At 37.7% G+C, this 21,753-nt stretch overlaps 1 protein-coding gene across 1 annotated transcript; it reads right to left on the bottom strand.

The window, feature by feature from the left end:
* Positions 1-66: 66 nt before the first annotated feature.
* traf3ip2b (TRAF3 interacting protein 2b) lies at positions 67-21,753 on the bottom strand. The gene is made up of 9 exons (XM_067431184.1): positions 21,577-21,753; positions 17,205-17,725; positions 12,839-12,884; positions 12,443-12,507; positions 6,020-6,117; positions 5,872-5,940; positions 5,666-5,782; positions 2,503-2,577; positions 67-2,176 (listed from the first exon to the last, which is right to left on the bottom strand). The coding sequence occupies exons 2-9, from the start codon at positions 17,710-17,712 to the stop codon at positions 2,027-2,029; spliced, it is 1,128 nt and encodes a 375-aa protein (XP_067287285.1). The 5' UTR covers positions 17,713-17,725; positions 21,577-21,753; the 3' UTR covers positions 67-2,026.

Consider the following 21,753-nt stretch of genomic DNA (forward strand, 5'->3'; position numbering starts at 1 on the left):
CTTTTTTTTTTTTAACTATTGCACAATAAATACATGTGCATATATTTATGTATTCAATGCTGAAGTACCAAAACATCTGAATATTATTATTAATATTAAACACACTAAGAGAGAATTATCTACGGTGTTTCTTTTCACACGTTAGTTTTACTCCAAACATAACATCCGCTATTTCCATTAACTAAACAGTTCAAAACACTGGCAACACGTTACAATAAGGTTTCATTTGTTAACACTAGTTAACTATATTAGTTAGCATGAACTAACTATGAACAACTACAGCATGCATTAATCATAATGTTAATTTCTACATTTACAAATACATTATTATCAAAAGTTCTATCTGTTAACTTAGTTAATGCTTTGAGAACTAACATGTACATTTGATTTCAAGAGAAGGTCTGGATAATAAGCCTAAAAATGTAAATGGATTCATAAATTAAGCATCATTTTTACCCTTCACTTGCATCTTGCAACAAATCCTTCGTTAGCGGGTCAAATGACCCGAAGCCCTAAAATTAAAAGAAAGCTTATTTCATTGTTTATTTTATTTACATTTAAATGACTACATTTTAGCTATAAATAATATAATTTAAGTACAGTCTTCACATTCTTTAGCTTAAATTCAAAATAATCCTTGAATACATGCATAACCCGGGAGGATGGGGGGACCCAATTTGTCACTATACCAGTCTGGAGATATTTAACTCTGTGAAGAAGGTACACGGATACTTTTGGGATTTCTAGACGTTGTACTGCATGGCAGAACGGCATACAACATTAAAAACAACAACAGGGTGAATATATGACGACTTAGTCGTCATATATTCATGACGTTCACACTTGTCATGTTTGGTTGGATTAAAACGAACCCTGGTGCGATTGCTCGGTTAGTGCGGTTAATTTGAACATATGTGAACGCTGCCATCCGAACCCTGGTGCGCAACAAACAAGCGGACTGAAAGCGTTTAAAAGATGAGTCTCGGTCCGCTTCCAAACCAACTCTGGTGCGGTTCGACTGATATATGAACGCAACACGGACCAAAGACATGTAAACGAACCAAAAACAGGACGTCATGTCACAAGATGTGACGCATAGTCAGCTGATTTGACGACGCGGAAAGATCGGTGTATCCAAAATGAGTAACTTTAACGTTAGAGGGCAAATGTGGAGCAACGAGGAAGAGCCTTATCAATATTTGGTCCGATGAGCATGTTTTGAAAATGCTAGAAAATACGCACACAAAAAAAAAAAGCTAACCTGGTTCTTCTCATCAGAGGACCTGTTGGCCATCAGTCGGTACAGACGACAGAACGGCCGTCTCTTTTCTGCACAACAGAGGAAATCCTGCTGCGGTTTTGAATGTTTTGAACATTTTATGAGCTCTTCATGAGTTCTCAGCGGGTAATAATAATGCCATATGTACACGCATAAAATGATCGTGTTTAATCCGGCACACAGCATTGTTTTGAATGTTCGGTAAGCAGCTCCTATGTCATAGGCTACAAGCTGACCAATCAGGTTGTGAGCATCTCCCTGTGCCTTTGGTTCGGTAACTTTAGGTTCGCTGATAAAAATGCCCGTGTGAACGCTAAGCGGACCAGGACTATTTTTTGTTTTTTGGTCCGGACCAAACTAGCCAAACTAACCGAACTACAAGTGTGAACGCACCCTTAATTTTCCTTCTAGGGTGAACTATCCCTTTAATAAAGATTAATAAATGCTGTATAAAATATATTGCTTAAAGTTATTTACTGTTAACAAATAAGACCTTATTGAAAAGTGTATGTAATGATAAACATTTCAAACAGTAGTATGCTACATGGCGTCTAGTTATCATTTCTGAAGTAAAACTGCATTTTTAATAAAACAATAATCAAATCAAAAAATATAATCCAGGTTCAGTTCCAGTGGCCAGGAGGTCCAGTTCCATCATGGTGGAAATGTCTGAGTGCGTTAGGTCAACTATAGAAAGAGTTGTATGTTAGTATGCGATTGCAAGCGTTGAGCCTCGCGTCTTCTGCTCTAGCCGAGGGGGATCGACACTATGGTCGGCAGAGGGCCGATCGGAGGAGGTGTGTATTTCTCCACACGCATTAACCTGCGGAGAATATCGTCCCGATCATTCGGCCAGCTGTAGATGTAGGTATTCTGCAGCCAGGTGGGGACGTGACTCTGAGAACGAGAAGACAACAGGGTCGGCGTCAATTATTTAGAAAAAAAGCCCAACAAGGGACAGGAGTTGAGAATTAGCACTAGCTATAAACTCTATATGCTGCGCATCATTTGCAGTACTTGTAGCTATGTCTGTATGCATTGTCCCTGTTAAATAAATAAATAAAATAAATAAAAACATTGCAAATAGAAGCTGAGTTGATATTAGTCTATAGTTCAGTGCATTGGTCAGTTAGACAGTGAACTGTAGATTAACCGGTTTAGTGCAGAGCAGTCTTACAGACATGCTTTGGGCTGATTCGCAGTAATTGTTGAATTTCACACACCTTTTTGGCCCCCGGGAAGAGAATAGGAATGAACCTGTAGTTCCTGCAGCCGTTCTGAATGAACTCACTCTGCAGCTGATGGAGGGAATCAAACACATCATTATCAGGTTATTATACTGTTTGTGTGTTTGGCAGACGAGAGCAGAGCAACACACTCCCTTAACCAAACCCTTGCAATTATGCTGATTTTGGCAGAATCATGCAGACCCAGAATGCATTGTAATGACCTCTCACAAGAAATGATTTTTAAACAAACCTAAGAGCAGCTATTAAAATAATTTCATTTAATTTTAAAGTATTATTATTATTTAATGCATTCAATATTTGGGTGCGATCACATTAAACCACTGGAATCAGCAAAATAATATTTTATTCATGATTAATATAGTTAACATTGCATGTCTACATTAAACTCCACTGGAATCAGCAAAATAATAATAATAACAATTAAATTACATTCAGTATTTGTATGTGCAATGTGTAGCGACTCAGGCGAATCAAACACACAATCGCCAGTTACATTTAACAAATATATTTTGAAAGTTGTGCTTACTAACAGACCTTCCCCCAACACAACAGAGGGAGATTCTTCGTTACCCTGGAAACCATCTGATAAGATGTTTTATGGCCCAAAAGAATTCTGCCACATGAAGTTTCAGACACAAAGAGTTTAAGACACAGAGCTTTTGCCTCAAATTATAGACAAACCATCTATAAATGAACATGCACCCCAGGACATTATATGTAAACACAACTGTTTTGTAAAATGTTTCTTCTGTATGGTATTTTGCATCTTTTTTATCTTTGTCTTAACAAATTACTAGTTCAGATAACCTCATATATGTCATGTCTCCTATCAAATTAATGCTCACTTCACGACTTACACTTCCATGTATATCACTTAGTCAGAAAATGCAGTGTGTGTTTGTTGCATTGATTAGAGTATGAATGGTCAAGAGACCCACTGATTCGAGCTTTGAAACAAAGGGCCATAAAATCTTCTGAGGAATTTCCCGCCTGGAAATCCCAACAATCTCATTGGTTAAGTCTAACCCTGGAGGGTGGGACTACGCCCAGACCATAAAAGGAGGACCTCGGATGCCCTCCCTCTCTCTTACTCTCTCTCTTCTTCTGAAAGTCTCTTCCGAAATGCTCTCGTCTTCTCTCCCTGGCTGAACCACCAGGTCCCCCCCCCCCAAGCAGGGAGGGGCTCCAGACACAGAGCCATGTGCTGTGTGGGACCAGAAACCGAGGCCCACCACACTATGGGGCCAACAGGCCTCAGCTCTTCCAAAAATCTTCTCTTCTACAATCCGATCTTCAACAATCCTGTTCTCCTCGCTTCCCTACTGAGTCATCAACTTACTAGCCACAAGGGCATTCTTCAGAAGGAGAACACGAAGCGCCGCTAGAGAAAAGCTGCTTCCCTCCCGACCTCGGAAAGAACCACCGAACACGCAGGAACATACGCACACAAGCGAGAAGCCAAAACGAAACCAAAAAGAATGCAAGTATTCTTATTCTTACTGCTGTAAAGAGGGTGTGTTATTTTCCCGTTGGGACAAGTTAACTCCGTGAAGGTTGTATTTGATGAACTGAAGGAAAGCTGTTTCTTACCTCTAATGCTTTGTACCATCTCTCTCTCTTGCTCTCTCTCTTTCTTTTATCTCCCTCTAATTTCAGTCTATTCATTATTCTCTTTTATGTATTCTTTCGTTAATATCTATATTTCTACTATCTTGATGCATATTTAGTGTGTACTTTCTGTGTGAATTGTAGTGTTATTTTTAGTCTGTGTTTATTAAACCTCCAAAAGACATTTAATGAGTTGAATCTGTTATTCTGCCACATACACAAAGTCAATGAAACTTGCGATCTAACGTTACCTAACTGCTTATGCTACTATGTTATGTTATGCGCTCGCAAAGCAGTAATCCCTTATTGAGAATTGATTTGAAAAGTCTATAACTAATTTGCAGGACAAACTTAGTAGGATAATTTCAAGCAATTCCGTAAAGGGTTACTTGTATTTAATTAAACAATTTTCCCTATCGGAAAATTTTAATACGTAATGAACAACTGGCAAATTATATTCATAAATTCATGAATATTGAATATTAAATCCCTTTTGAGTTAAGCCACCCCGAGACATTAAACTCATAAGTCATTGTCGTTACAAATGTATGTTTACGCTTATTAAATGTCATATTACACGCACACATTAAACTACTGGATAGTAATAATAATGATTATTATTGCTATTATTTTATTAATTCAATATTTGTGTGTGCAATGCATTTGTGTGCTTATTAAAATATAACATTGCATGTTCACATTAAACTGGAATCAGCAAACATTAATAATAATAATTATTATTATTATCATCATAATTATTGCTATTATTATTATTTTAATACATTCAATATTTTTGAGCACGCAATATGATTTTGATATCATATTGCGTGCTCACATTAAACTACTGGAATCAGCAAAAGTATTAATAATTATTATTATTGCTAATCAATATTTTTGTGTGCAGTATGTGCTTATGAAATATCACATCGCATGCTCACTAGACTACTGGAATCAGCAAATTTATTATTAATAATAATAATGATTATTATTTTATTGTTATTATTATTTTAATACATTCAATATTTGTGCGTGCAATGTATGTTTGCACTTATTAAATAATACATTGCATACTCACACTAAACTACTGGAATCAGTAAAAGTATTAATAATAATAATAATAATAATAATAATAATAATAATAATAATAATAATAATAATAATTTTATAATTAATTGAATACATTCAATATTTTATGAGCAATGTATGTTTTTTGCTTATTAAATACCTCATTGCATGCTCACATTTACTACTGGAATCAGCAAAAGTATTAATAATAATAATCATGATTATTATTATTATTTTAGTACATTAAATGTGCAATGTATGTTTGTGCTTATTAAATATCACATTGCAAACACTAAAATTGGAATCAGTTAAAATATTAATTATTATTATGAATATTATTTTAATGCATTCAATATTTAAACTCATAATTTAAATATCGTTAAACTTGCAATCAGCTATGATTGTTCGCAGGTTGTCGATCTTTATATATATATATATGTGTGCGTGAACGTTATTTTCTGACCTGTTTGTGGATGTACACAGTGTTTGACGTCCTCTCGTCACTGTCCATATTGATATTAATTCCTGATACTGTCTCGTAATACCTCGAGCTGATGATGATGATGATGAGGTAGTCTTTCTGCAGGGAGAGAGAGGTAGACGCCCTGTAATTATAGGTGTTTGGATCGTGACGCCACTGATGATGTCACTTCCTGTGTCTGTGTTTACCTCATTGAGATATCTCTCCATGCAGTCGATCTTACTGATGCTGTTCAGCTGTTGCTCAAAAACATCAATCTGCGTGCACAGAGACTCAAGAATCAATCCATGTCTAGATTCATCAGAAAACTGAGTTTTAAAATGATTATCGCTGTACATGCATGTCAAAGCCGTTGTTCCTGAGCAAAGCCACAAACTTGAGGATCTCCTTCAGATGCGCTTCACTGTCGGCCTCGTACGTGACAAAAACTTTCCCTGCGTGAGGAAAAACATGTGACGCGTGAAAGAGAGAGAGAAACACAGGAGCACGTGCTAATTTGAGGCTTTGTCGTATGAAAGTTAATTAAAGGGATAGTTCACCCAAAAAATGAAAATGTGATGTTTATCTGCTAAATCCCAGTGGATCCAACATGTAGGTGTGTTTGTTGCTTCAGTTTTTAACTCCAAACGTTTCATTCTGCCAGTCATAATGCATGTGAATGGGTAACAATTCTATCAGAGTGGGAAAAAAAAAAATGCTTAGACAACATGCACACAAACCCTGCTGCTTGTGACGACACGTCTTAAGACACGAACCGATCGGTTTCTGTGAGAGAAAGAACAGTTTTTTTATTTTAATTTTTTTTCCTCATATCAGATGAATCTCATCTAGTGTTACCCTCCGTCATTACTTCCGTCTGATAAGGTCAAAACTGGCACGATCATAGATAGATAGATAGATAGATAGATAGATAGATAGATAGATAGATAGATAGATAGATAGATAGATAGATAGATAGATAGATAGATAGATAGATAGATAGATAGATAGATAGATAGATAGATAGATAGATAGATAGATAGATAGATAGATAGATAGATAGATAGATAGATAGATAGATAGATAGATAGATATAGATTCCTCATTAGTGCCTGCGCGGACCGGCCGAATGAGGCATCTACATAATATTTTTATAACTATGATCGCGCCAGTTTTGACCTTACCAGATGGAAGTAATGATGGAGGGTAACACTAGATGAGAATCAGCTGATATGAGGTAAAAAAATAACATAAATACTGTTGTGTTTCTCACAGAAACCGATCGGTTTGTTTCTTAAGATATCAATAGCCCCTTTCACACTGCACGTCGGACCCGCAATATTCCCGGAACATTGCCGGGTCGCCTTCTGTGTGAAAGCAACCACGTCCCGGGATTGATTACCGAATTCGTCCCGGGTCGGGGACCTAGTAACATTGTGGGATTCGACCCGGGACGAGCGCTGTGTGAACAAAAGCCGAAACTAATGCCGCAACGTGTACGTAGTTATCGTACAACTCCTAGAGCTTGTTTTTTCAATAATACAACCCTGCAGTGCCAGAAGAGCTCGTCGGTGTTTTAAACGCAGAGAGTGTTCGTATACAAAAGAAACTAAAAGTAAACAAGCAGAAATGAGCGCAAACTGGACACGACAAGTTGAGACCATGGAGCTCCTTACTATCCGCGCTGAAGCTGAGATCGCTCGCCGTTATACGTCACATCCGGATGTCACGTGTCAACTCGACCCGGGACCGTTACGGGTTGTGTGTGAAAGCGCACATATTACGGTATTTCGCTGGCAGTGTGAATGGGCCAAATCTAGCGGCCCGGGAACAAATGCCGGGTCGCATTATCCGTGTATTTGCCGGAATCGCAGTATGAAAGGGGCTAATGTGTCATCAGGAGCAGCAGGGTTTTTGTGCATGTTGTCTAAGCATGTTTTTTTTTTACTCTCATAGAATTGTTACCCATTCACATCATTATATGACTGGCACACAGCAACTGTTGAATTTAAAATCCTCATTTTTGTTCTACTGAAGAAACAAACACAGATGTTGGATGCCCTGGGGGCAGTGTTAGGAGTAACTCGTTACAAAAGTAATACATTACAGTAACTTATTACTTTATGCTGTAACGCAGTAGTGTAATGCTGCGTTCACACCGCACGCGAATGATGCGAATAAATCACGCTATTCGCGCGAAGTTGGACTCGTGAACATTTTGAATCCATTCGCTTCATTCGCGTGTGACATTCGCTTCATTCGCGTGTGACATTCGCTTCATTCGCGTGTGACATTCACTAGACAACAGACACAAATTCGTGTCATGGGAGAAGGACTAGCCGAGTTAAGGCTGCTCTCGCCTGATGAGCGCTGAGCTCCGGTGATCGCCTGGGTCTCACACCTCCGAAAACACCAGATCAAATTTTCAAATAGGAGATTTCTTAATAAATAAATCACATATTTGAGCTTTAAACAACTACATTCTCTCCTTAAAAACTATTAAAACTACATTTTGTGACACAATACAGTAGTATTTTTTTATTACTCTGGCCTCGGGGTTTCCCCTATGGGTTTCTCATCCGTCATTTCACCACGTGACAGCAGTAAGCAGGCTCCTCATTGGTTAATGCGACGCGAATATCCGCCAAAGTTCAGATTTTTCAACTTGAGCGATTCGTGTGTTTTGCGCGAATCACGCCTTCAAAACGCTCAATTCACGTGATCCTTGCCGCGTCATTCGCGCGAATCGCGCCGCAGAATGCCTATTTGCGTCTCTGCATTGACTTAACATGTAAATCACTCGCGCGAATGGCGTCATTAGCGTGCGGTGTGAACGCAGCATAAGGCATACTAATCAATTTTAAGTAATATTTTACTCTGTACATTTTCTGTAACGCTTGCGTTAACCCCCCCCCCAAATAAATAAATAGTTTTTAATAGTTATAAAGAAGGCTAAATTAGTTCAGTTAGAGAACAGATCGGTCAAACAAAAACTGAACGTGTCTGCTTAAGCATGATCCCGAAGCATAAGTGTCGCAGCAGGACTCAGATCTCGAGCTGACAGACAAGATGATCGCGGAAGATTTGGTTTCAATGTGAAATGCAAAAGCGCCTATTAAATGGAGTTTGTCATTGTGTGTTGTTGTGTTTTTCATTAAGAATAATAGGCTAATGAACCCACAGTTTAAGCAACCCGCCCCTGAATCGGCACTAATTCAAAACCGAAACTAAAATCTGCTAGGCCTCACAGAGCGCGCATTTACTGACGAGCTGCCATGCACTGGCGCGGTTTCAGTTCATGCATATGGAAGCTTAAAGGGGGGGTGAAACACTCAGTTTCAGTTAATCTCATGTCAATCTTGAGTACCTATAGAGTAGTATTGCATCCTTCATATCTCCGAAAAGTGTTTAGTTTTATTATATTTATAAAAGAAATATAGGCTGTACCGAGTCTTTCCGGAAAAAACCGAGCTGCTGGAGGCGTATCGTGTGGGCGGAGCTAAAGAATGACGATCGCGAACAAAGCGGTGACGTCCTCAGGCGGGGAGGAACCCATGGCTATCTCAGCTAATACAGATAATGATCCAGAATCAAATCTGAGGCAGAAATAAATTGAACAGGAGAAACGGCAACATCAGGACGTCCGTCTCTGTGGTATGTAAGTTACTGTATTTAATGGCCTCTCCACATTTCTGTGTCTTTACTCGCAGTGTATGAGGACATGATTCGGTTTATGAACTATTGTATGCGACTAAACCTTAGCAGTAGCAAGCAAAACGGTTTTGCACGTCAGACTAGTGTAACGTTATACAGAGAACAACAATGGAGTAACCGTTAGCGCATTTGAATGACGAAGCACGCGATCGTGTCGTTTACTGATGTTTACTCACGCGACGAGCCGACAGCACAGACATCTGAAGCAGTTTTACTCACCGGCTGCTTCCAAAGCAGGACCGAACCTTTATCGCTGGGACCGCTCCGTCAAAAACACACTTCTTTGGTATGATTTGGTGAAGTCCTGTGACAGCAGTGGCGTGTAAATCCACTTTGAGACGCGACTGAAGCGATGTTGTGAAGCTTCCCGTCATTTCTGCGTTCAAATCGGTTCAAATGCAGCGCTGCCTTCCCAGAATGCTGTGCTGAACCGTTGAAGTCGCTCGACGTCACCCATAGGAATAAAGTGGAGCGCGGCGCGCGACATAAGTGTTCACGGACGACTGGATCTGCACCTGAGCGTGTGTTTACGGCGTGCATTTCCTCTCTCGCTCTAGTCACGCGCGCGCGCACCCTACCGGGAGAAGAGCCCGTACGGCCCATACAAGGACCTTCCGCTCTATTAACGTCAAGCCGACCCATACTCGAAAAAAACTCTCCGAAACTTGTGAGAAACCGGAAGGAGTTTTTTTGACACAGAAATACTCCATCAAACGTCCAACATTAGTTCTTGAAACTTTGTCTATGTTTAGGATGGTAATCCAAGTCTTTAACAGAGTAAAAAGCTCAGTATGGATGAAACAGCATTTCACCCCCCCTTTAACTTTCATAGGAATTCACTGAAAGCACTCACTTTGCATCCGCTCCCGTTATTAATACCCGAGCGGCCGTGCGAATGTTCGTTTTGGTTAGATACAGTTAATGATTTAAAAGCCCAGATAGCGTTATTACCGGTGTTGTCATATCACACTTTGATTAACCGGTGGGAAAATTCCCACACCGTCACATCCCTACTGTAGGCCTACATTCGCGAGATGGACGTATGCGCATTGCTTAGAGTTAGTCAGAGATAAGGACAAGAATGTGTAGGCTAATAATCAAATGCAAATGCAGTCAAATGCAACCTTTGTCTAAAACCGAAATAACTATCGATCTCGCAACCAGGGGCGTTTCTAGGATTTCATTTTAGGGGGGCTCAGCCCCCAGTGAGGGTAGGCCTGTAGAAAAAATGGTAACCCTATTTAGTTTAGGGTCCAAATTGCGCTATTAACTAATAGCTTACAAAAATGCATACCCAGAAGATATGGCTGTGTATCATTACTTATAAAGCAAACATTAACACCTTACTGCATGGCCATACTGTACATGCATTAATCATACCCAATAATGAAGGCAGGTTTATAGATCCCAAATGTTAGGGGGTTCGGGGGCATGCTCCCCTGAGAAATTTTTGATTTCTTTGATCTACATATGCATTTCAAGATGTGCTGAAGGCCAAAAAATTAGATAACAATAGCTTGAAAACCATGTCACTGGGCAGTAGATTATTTGTCTTTCTTATGTCCACATCTCTCTTTTTCTCTGTTTTTATCTTGCCCTGTCTCTTCATAACGCTGAGCTTTGACTGATATTTTGTTCCATTTTTGTCAGTGAATAAAGTAAACATATTAACATACTGATATTTATGTTTCATGAATAATTTTCTTAGACACGTTCATTTACTGTTTATTAAATTCACAATATGAACACATTCATTACTAATGTCCAATACAGGCTGAAAAAAGCTGAGTTTTTTTTATTTACTGAATGTTACAAATAGAATTATATTAATTTACAATATATACACATTCATTATTAATCTTATGCCTAATCTGATGAAAATGGCTTTGATAATATTTCTTGTTCGTTAAGGCCTACATTATGAATCACATAGGCATGTTTTCAGTTAAAAAGGGTGAAATTAGACAAAAGTATATTCATTTGCTTAAATATTTTTTTCTTTTGTTAAACATTTCTGACTTAAATCAGCAGCTGTCAAACATGTCAAACAGTTTAGCTGCTTACATTGATCTTACTTGACGTCGAGTTGCGCTGCTAAAATTTGCGCTCAGCCTCAGCAGTTTCTGTGTGACCATAAAGCCCGCCTACTCTGATTTGATTGGTTTTATCAAATATTTTGACATTGACGAGCGGTGACAGACCAATGACGCTCAGATTTACAGACACACACACAAACACACACACAGACAGACACCTCTGCTTCTGATGTGCACTGCACTCTGCTCAGAGCCGCTGCGGATTGGAGAGACAGACTAAAAACGGGACGAAGCCTCCTGCCAGTTTCATATGTTTTAAAGGTTAATCACATATTTTTTAGGGGGGCTGAGGCATAAGTTTAGGGGGGCTGAAGCCTAGCGACGCCCATGGTCGCAACAATAAGAAAAGAACAAATGCGCATATTGTCATAACATTAGAGTTACACACAGTAACTCTAATTAGAGTTACACACATTACACACAGTTCTGTTGTGTCTATGAACAGACCTAAGCTATTCCCAGATATTGCCAGATAATCACTTTACCTCTACAATACTTATAACAGAATTGGATTATTTGTGATTCTGTCTGTCATGATTTCTTGCATTGCCTTGAGCCTTCACTTTGACAATTCTCTATTGTTAGCCCGGATAGCCCGCAGTCATATGCTTCATCATATCGTCTTTTACAGGATGTAAAATGCTCTCTGGTTGCCTACATTTGAGAATGTTAAGAGCTACTTCTGTAGTTATTTTGGTGAAAGTAACTCAAAAATAATACAGGAGTAATGTAATGCATTACAATTCTGAGACAGTAATATTGTAATGTAAAGAATTACTTCTAAATAGCAGTAATAAGTAATCTATAATATATTACAGTTTGGAAGTAACTTGCACAACACTGCCTGGGGGTAAGCAAATAAACATCACAATTTCATTTTTGGGTGAACTATCCCTTAGATTTTTATCCGTTATTATGTTATTCTAGGTCATTTGGTTGAGTTGCCGTGCAGACAGGAAGCAGTACTCACTCTGTTCCTGTGATAGATGTGTGATACATTGACCGGCCTGTCTTGGGTTCAGAGATGCATGACCACTGAAGACACACACACACACATACACTCAGAAATAACACATTACTCAGCATAAACCGCACGAGCAGATTGCCATGATTAACTTTACAATTTGCAAAAATGTTAAAACTTACCACAACACAAAAGCCACACCACACAAATGGCTTTTTTAATTGGTTTAATTGTTAAGTTCTTCCCTTCGATCAATTTTTTTACTTTCATGAGGTTAACTTATACTCTGCTGGTGGTCAGTCTGCACAAATACTGATCAACGTGTTTGTTTGCGGGCTGTTTGAACGCACAGTAAGTATTCAGTGTTCAGTTGTTGTAAAACGGGCAGCTAAAATGACTCACTTTTCAGAGAAGCGTCTATCCACTTGTCTGTACTGCATCATCTGGCCTGTAAAATAAAGCAAAGAAAAATGTAGACACATAAATATAGAGAATAAACTCATATAGCAGTGATTCTGAGAGTTCATGGTTGAATGAATGTGTGCATTGATTCTGTCATTTACTCACTCTCGTGTTTTTCTGACCCACTTATTTTCATATTTTCTAGTCATAAACACTTGTTCAATTCAAAATGATTGCATCAGGTTTGATAGCGCCTCATGAACAACAAGTCACAATATTGTTCTTTTTTGTGTACTTTGGACTTAGCTTCGGTTTAAGGTCAAATTTGGGTAACAATTTAGAACAAGGTTCATTGGTTAACATTAGTTAACTAATGAACTGCGCTTATAAAGCATTTATTTATCTTTGTTAATGGTAATTTCACTCTCTTCTTTGAAACACGTTTGGGTAACACTTTAGAATAATGGTCATTTGTTAACATTAGTTAATGCCCTGTGAACTAACATGAACATCTGTATTTGTATTAACTAAAGATGAACAAATACAGTAACAAATTAACTGCTCATGGTTAGTTCATGTTAGTGAACACATTAAAGGTGCACTATGCAGCTTTCGTCCACTGGAGGGCGCCTATTCAAAACAAATCGTAGTTTGATGACGCAAAGTGTGAGCGCAGCATCTTGGGAGATGTGGTCTTCTCATCACAGCCGGTGGAAAATAGGACTCGGGCAGAAATCACATTCATGCATGCGGTTATTAAAGTTACTGTAGTCTAAAGCAGAGCAGGACCGAGTGTTGTGGACCTGAGCACGGCCGCTGGAGCGATTGGTAAACAAATACCCGCCTCGCAAATACCAGGACTTTTATTATGAAGGGACGGGAGACATTCGCCGAGCGCCTGCACAGATCCGCTCTTCCGGTTATGATTTTGAGGTAATGGAGCTCTGTTTATCATATTAGATACATTTAAGTGTGTTCAAAACTATGTAATAACGTTACTCCGTGCGTTCAGTTGTTCACACTGCTAAGAGTAAAGCGCTCCTGCCAAATAAAAGCCGAAACCGAGGGTAGCGCAGATATGACGCAATTGACAGGCGACTCCCTCAAATGCAATGCTGACACGTCCCGGTCCTTAGTTAAAATAGCAATTTTCTCACAATTTACAAATAGTTGGAAACATTTGGGATATTGTAGGTACTCAACTGAACAAAATATATAACACCTGCCTAGTGGTTTTTGGATATTTTACTGCAAAAATACTACATAGTTCACCTTTAACTAATGTTAACTAATGACCATTATTCTAAAGTGTTACCCAAACGTGTTTCAAAGAAGAGAGACATATAGTTTTGGAGCAACATAGAGGTGAGTATATGATGGGTGGAAACTATTTCTTTCTATTTCTCTCAATTAGAACTACTAACACATTTTACAATCTGTTTTTAAAGTGATCAAAATACTTCATATATTTTATATTAAGCCATATGTAGAAAACCTACAAAGAATGCAGAATTTAAAATGGTATTTGATATGATATTTGATGAACATAAAGTATTAATTATGAAATGTAAACTTCCATTGGGGTTTTTAATATGTTGTAACATTTTTGAAAGAGGTCTTCTTTTCACCAAGGCTGCTTTTATTTGATACTGTAAAAACTGTGAAATATTATAACAGTGTAAATCATCTGTTCTCTATGTGAATATATTGTAAAGTGTAATTTATTCCTGTGATCAAAGCTGAATTTATCATCATTACTCCAGTCTTCAGTGTGACATGATCCTTCACTAATCATTCTCATATGAGGATTTGATGATCAAGAACAGAAAGTTCAAAAGAACAGCATTTATTTGAAATGGAACCTTTCGTAACTAAATGTTTTAAAAGGATAGTTCACCCAAAAATGAAAGTGATGTTTTTCTGCTGACCCCCAGTGTATCCAACATGTAGGTGTGTTTGTTTCTTCAGAAGAACACAAATGAAGATTTTTAACTCAACCGTTGCCGTATAATGCATGTCAATTAGGCATGTGCCGATATCAATTTTTCATGTTGCGATTAATTGCTGACGTTTTATCACGATATACGATATTATCACGATATTGAAATAAGTTGCAAAAAAAGTGTTGTCATAGCATAACAGCTTTAAGAACTACTTTTGTAAGAACAAAAATAACTCAATGTTTAAATAAATGAATACACCAAAAATATATACAGCTCTGGAAAAAAAATTAAGAGACCACTGACTGAGAAATCAATGAGAAATCAATGTTATGTGGTCTCTTGATTTATTTCAGAGCTGTAAAAGTACAATTTTCAAACAGATTAAAGTGCAAAAGAATTAGACTATAAAGAACAACAGGTAGGCTTACAAATAAGGTCTCATTATTTAATGCATTAACTAAGATTGAGCAATAGCTACATTTGGTACCGAAAGTATAATGTTTTTGGTAATGTTAGTTAAGAAATACTGATCATTGTTAGTTTTATCTTAGGTCCATTAAAAAGTTATTTTGATTTTAATGTTATTAAACAGTAACTAAGAAATTAACATTACTTAGAATGATTAATTCTTTATAAGTATTTTTCATTGTCAGTTTGGTAATAATGAATTAACATGTTAAAGCTGGGGGTGAAACACTCAGTTTCAGTCAATCTCATGTCAATCTTGAGTACCTATAGAGTAGTATTGCATCCTTCATATCTCCGAAAAGTGTTTAGTTTTATTTTATTTATAAAAGAAATATGGGCTGTACCGAGTCTTTCCGGAAAAAACGAGCGCCTGGAGGCGTATCGTGTGGGCGGAGCTAAAGAATGACGATCGCGAACAAAGCGGTGACGTCCTCAAGCGTGGAGAAGCCCATGGCTATCGATCTCAGCTAATAGATAATGATCCAGAATCATTCGGAGACTGAAATAAATTGAACAGGAGAAACAGCAACAGCAGGACGTCCGTCTCTGTGGTATGGACTGTATTTAGTGGCCTGTCAACATTTGTGTGTGTTTACTCGCAGTTTATGAGGACATGATTCGGTTTATGGACTATTGTATGAGACTAAACCTTAGTAGTAGCAAACAAAACGGTTTTGCACGTCAGACTAGTGTAACGTTATACAGAGAACAGCAATGGAGTAACCGTTAGCGCATTTGAATGACGAAGCACGCGATCGTGTCGTTTACTGATGTTTACTCACGCGACGATAGCCGACAGCACAGACATCTGAAGCAGTTTTACTCACCGGCTGCTTCCAAAGCAGGACCAAACCTTTATCGCTGGGACCGCTCCGTCAAAAACACACTTCTTTGGTATGATTTGGTGAAGTCCTGACAGCAGTGACCGTGGAGATCCACTTTGCGACGCGACTGAAACGATGTGAAGCTTCCCGTCATTTCTGCGTTCAAATCGGTTCAAATGCAGCGCTGCCTTCCCGGAGTGCTGTGCTGAAGCATTAAAGTCGTTTGATGTCAGCCATACGAATAAAGTGGAGCGCGGCGCCTGGATCGACTGGATCTGCCCCTGAGTGTTTATGGGCGTGCATTTCCTCTCTCGCTCTAGTCACGCGCGCGCACCCCACCGGGAGAAGAGCCCGTACGGCCCATACAAGGACCTTCCGCTCTATTAACGTCAAGCCGACCCATACTCGAAAAAAACTCTCCGAAACTTGTGAGAAACCGGAAGGAGTATTTTTGACACAGAAATACTCCATCAAACGTCCAACATTAGTTTTTGAAACTTTGTCTGTGTTTAGGATGGGAATCCAAGTCTTTAACAGAGGAAAAAGCTCAGTATGCATGAAACAGCATTTCACCCCCCCTTTAACTAAAGAAGTCTCATTAGTGCATGCGAGGATCGGTCGAATGAGGCATATATGTACACATGAGGCATATATGTACACATTTTAATGATCGGGTTTTGACCTTCTTCGACGGAAGTACTGACGGTCCGGATGGGAACCCTCTATAAAAAATTTGTCTGTGATGAAGTAAAAAAACGAAAGCAAATACTGTTGTGTTTATCGCAGAAACCGATCGTTTCGTGTTTTAAGGCCCTCAATGTTTCATCACGAGCCGCTGGGTTTAATATGGATTCATATGTCTGTGTTTTTTAATCTCATAGTGGCTCTCCTATAAAAAAAAACCAATGATATGCATTATACGAGAAACGGTTGGAGTCAAAAATCTTAATTTGTGTTATACTGATGAAACAAACACACCTACATGTTGGATGCCTTGGGGGTCAGCAGATAAACTTCACATTCTCATTTTTGGGTGATCTAACCCTTTAACTGTCATAGCGCATCCTTCCTTGCTGAATAAAAGCATCCCCAAACTTGTGAAGGTTATTGTGAGTGTCTGCTGTAACGCACCTGAGGGTCTGTAGGGCAGCTGATGTCCCGCTCTGGAGCTGCAGTAATGGACGGGAGTCATGTGATGCGGAGGCGGAGGCGGCCGAAAATGACCACAGCACTGCAGGTGAGCGTTGGGGTACAGGGGCGAGGGATGGAGGTGCATGTCCTCCGATGGAGGAAACGAATGCAGAGATCTGGGATGCTCTAGACTCGGGCTACAACTGCCTGGAAGAGAGTGAGGCCTGCTGGGAAAAAACGAGCCGCTGTCTGAGAGTGTGTGGTAGATCGCAGACGGAAGGCAGGAGGGCAGACTGTGAGGGGAGCCATTGTGATCGTTCCAGCTGGGGTAAGGTGTCTGATGAGCGTACGGTGAAGACTGAGAGTAACTCTGGGGAATAGCCTGCATTCGTTGTGGAACGGTTGTGGAACGCTTATTGAAGTCTTGATAAAGTTCTGACTCAAACTCTTCACTTGTGGTTTCGTCATTCTCCTCTGGACAGTTTAGAGATGTGTACTGATGGGCCATGTGGGTCAGGTATCTGTGTAAAAGATGAAAATCAGCACATTAATTTCGTCTGTGGTTTTGTGCTGAGCCCCTAAAGTGTGGTTACTTTTGAGTGACAGGTGGATAGCCATTTATCCGCTGTCTATAGTCATCGCGTCACCTAAGCTCCGCCCAATCCCGCCTTTTTGCCCCTTTTCTGTTATCTGGGAGTGACACACGATGACTCGCTCGCAAGATGGCGACGGCCAGCTCACCCCTTCTTTAAGCTTCAGAACGGCTCATCGGATCCTATGGGTGACGTCACAGACACTACGTCCATATTCTTTTAACAGTCTATGGTATAAACCCCTTTTTAATTGATTGGTAAATTGATTAAAGGGATAGCTCACCCAAAAGTTTAAATTGCCATCATTTTCTTATTTCACCAGTTTCTTTCTTCTGTTTATTATATTTAAATTTTAAAGAATGTTGTTAACCAAACGGTTAACCACACCTATTGACTTCCATAGTATTTTTTCCCTACATCAGTCAATGGGTATCATCAACGGTTTTTTGGTGAACTATCCATTAAATTAATGTTTACACATGCTTCATGATAAATATTTAATTAATTAGTACTGGAGCTGCCGGTTTGCTGAGTGTTAAATGATTTTTAAACCGCAAGCACAAACTATCTAAAAGTGGCAGCTCTCCAGGCGTGTCTCGTTTTCATTCACTCCTTTAAGTGACCTATATTAGTGAGGTAATGTAGGAAATAGTGAATGAGGGTAGAGGAGTCGATTTCAGACACAGCCCTAGTTTTTCTCAAAAATCTCCCATCTAAGTACTTTGAGTTTTTACACAGTGTAATTTAAAAAAAAATCCATCACCATATCAACCTTTGTGGGTTCATAGTTTTGAGATTTAATGAAAAAAATCATACATATTAATTCATAAATAAATAATATTTTGTCACTTCCAACGCATTTGCTATTGTTTTTGTGTGTAAAATATATCAAAACATGCTCCACTTTCACTCCAGTGAGCACAACAACACAAAAACACAATTAAAGCTTCATAACAGAAGTTCATAGTATATTCAAAAACACATTTGATAGTTTTGGGTGAATAATTGCGGGACCTTGTTTACGCCACAGAATAAAACATTTTAATAATAATATTGCTGTCTTTTTTTATATCTCACTATTGTGAGTTTACATCATGACTTTTTCTCAGAATTGTGAGATATAAAGTCATAATTATGTGATATAAAGTCAGAATTGAGAGATATAGTCAGAATTATGTGATATAAAGTCATAATTGTGTGATATAAAGTCATAATTGTGAGATATAAAGTCAGAATTGAGAGATATAAAGTCAGAATTGAGAGATATAGTCATAATTGTGATATAAAGTCATAATTGTGTGATATAAAGTCATAATTGTGATATAAAGTCATAATTATGTGATATAAAGTCATAATTGAGAGATATAGTCAGAATTATGTGATATAAAGTCATAATTGTGTGATATAAAGTCATAATTGTGAGAGAAAGTCAGAATTATGTGATATAAAGTCATAAATGAGAGATATAAAGTCATAATTATGTGATATAAAGTCATAATTGTGAGATATAAAGTCAGAATTGAGAGATATAGTCATAATTGTGATATAAAGTCATAATTGTGTGATATAAAGTCATAATTGTGATATAGTCATAATTATGTGATATAAAGTCATAATTGTGTGATATAAAGTCATAATTGTGTGATATAAAGTCATAATTGTGATATAGTCAGAATTGTGAGATATAAAGTCATAATTGTGTGATATAAAGTCATAATTGTGAGAGAAAGTCAGAATTATGTGATATAAAGTCATAAATGAGAGATATAAAGTCATAATTATGTGATATAAAGTCATAATTGTGTGATATAAAGTCATAATTGTGTGATATAAAGTCATAATTGAGAGATATAAAGTCATAATTGTGTGATATAAAGTCAGAATTGTGAGATATAAAGTCAGAATTGTGAGATATAAAGTCAGAATTGAGAGATATAAAGTCAGAATTGAGAGATATAAAGTCAGAATTGTGAGATATAAAGTCAGAATTGTGAGATATAAAGTCAGAATTATGTGATATAAAGTCAGAATTGAGAGATATAAAGTCAGAATTGTGAGATATAAAGTCAGAATTGTGAGATATAAAGTCAGAATTGTGAGATATAAAGTCAGAATTGTGAGATATAAAGTCAGAATTGTGTGATATAAAGTCAGAATTGTGAGATATAAAGTCAGAATTGTGAGATATAAAGTCAGAATTGTGTGATATAAAGTCAGAATTGTGAGATATAAAGTCAGAATTGAGAGATATGAAGTCAGAATTGTGAGATATAAAGTCAGAATTGAGAGATATGAAGTCAGAATTGTGAGATATGAAGTCAGAATTGTGAGATATAAAGTCAGAATTGTGAGATATAAAGTCAGAATTGTGAGATATAAAGTCAGAATTGTGAGATATAAAGTCAGAATTGTGAGATATAAAGTCAGAATTGTGAGATATAAAGTCAGAATTGTGAGATATAAAGTCAGAATTGTGAGATATAAAGTCAGAATTGAGAGATATGAAGTCAGAATTGTGAGATAAAGTCAGAATTATGTGATATAAAGACAGAATTGCAATTACCTTTTTTATATTTTTATTCTGTGGCTGAAACAAGCTGAAATACTAAAAGGTGTTGTCCTCTTTGCAACATGACACACATGCTCACAATGAACTTTTGTTGTAGGCGAACAATAAATATGCAGACTAAACCTAAATGTGATGTAAATAACTCCATTGCAACAGACTACATGTGAAGTGTTTGTAGAATAGAGAGTGTGTGTGAGGAGGACTGCAGTTTTTTGATATGTTCAGCCGTGAGCGTGTTTACACATGCCTGAACAGAAACCAACATGACTGTGAGTGACCAGGTGTGGCGGTTTAAGAAAGAGGTCAGAGCTGCTTTCTACTAGGAAAAAATAGGCCTTAGTGTAACATCAACCCATGCAGCTTCTCTAAATAGGACACCCTGCATTATGACTCTATCTGAGTGCCAAAATTCTGCAGCTCATGCAAAACTCAGACCACAAGAAGGAGAGATTTTGCCAAGCAAGCAGTCACACAAAACATCAAACTTTATACATGATTCTGTCTGGTTGACAAATGCAATGAAGAGGTGATGGTGGTGATGAATAAAAGTCAATAAAAAGAAAGTAAAAGGAAGAAGACATTGGGCAGGAAGAGTCAATTATCATTGATAATCTGATTCTAATGTTTCCTGACACTTGAGAAATAATCTACAACAGTTTAATTAGACCACTGACTAATTACTCTCTTTAAAGAAAAGTTTGATTCTTTTACTAATTACTTACTAAATCCCACATCAGTCTCAACCAGTAGAACAATACAAGTATAGACATGAAATGGCTCTTTTAATTCTTTCAGATAAACAATATACAAGTGCATATATCACTCTTGAACTGTGTGTGAGGGGAGAAGGTTACATTAAAAACATATATTTTAATATAAAATCAGATGTTAAATCCACTATTGTTTAATATAGAATTGTTGTATATGTATTTACATAAAAAGTAACTGTAATTAAAATACAGAAAAATAAAGAGTAATCAGTTAAATTACAAATATATTTAATTTTAAAGTATATGATCAAAATGTTGTATATATTTAGTACTACATTTGAGAAAAACAACAGGCAACGTTCTGATCATTTTACATATGGAAAAAGAAATTACATATGTAATTCTCTAAAGTAATATAAAATATTCTTCTCGTCGTTGTGTGACTTATGATAGTATATTTAAAATGATTTACAATTGGTTGAAGGGAGGCAGAAACTCACCTGAGCGCGAGCAGTCACTTCAGGAAGTCAGACAGTTGTGTTTCATTTGACATTTCAATTCTTGCTCTCTCACTTTATGACAATGATTTAGAAAGAATATAACAGAATATAATTTCGATAGTAACTTAATATTTGAGCGTTCAATACAGAAAGACATGCTATCTAAGCGCGTTTGGA

Source organism: Pseudorasbora parva, chromosome 22 (genome assembly GCF_024679245.1).
Source record: "Pseudorasbora parva isolate DD20220531a chromosome 22, ASM2467924v1, whole genome shotgun sequence".
In the NCBI taxonomy this organism is placed as follows: Eukaryota; Metazoa; Chordata; class Actinopteri; order Cypriniformes; family Gobionidae; genus Pseudorasbora; species Pseudorasbora parva.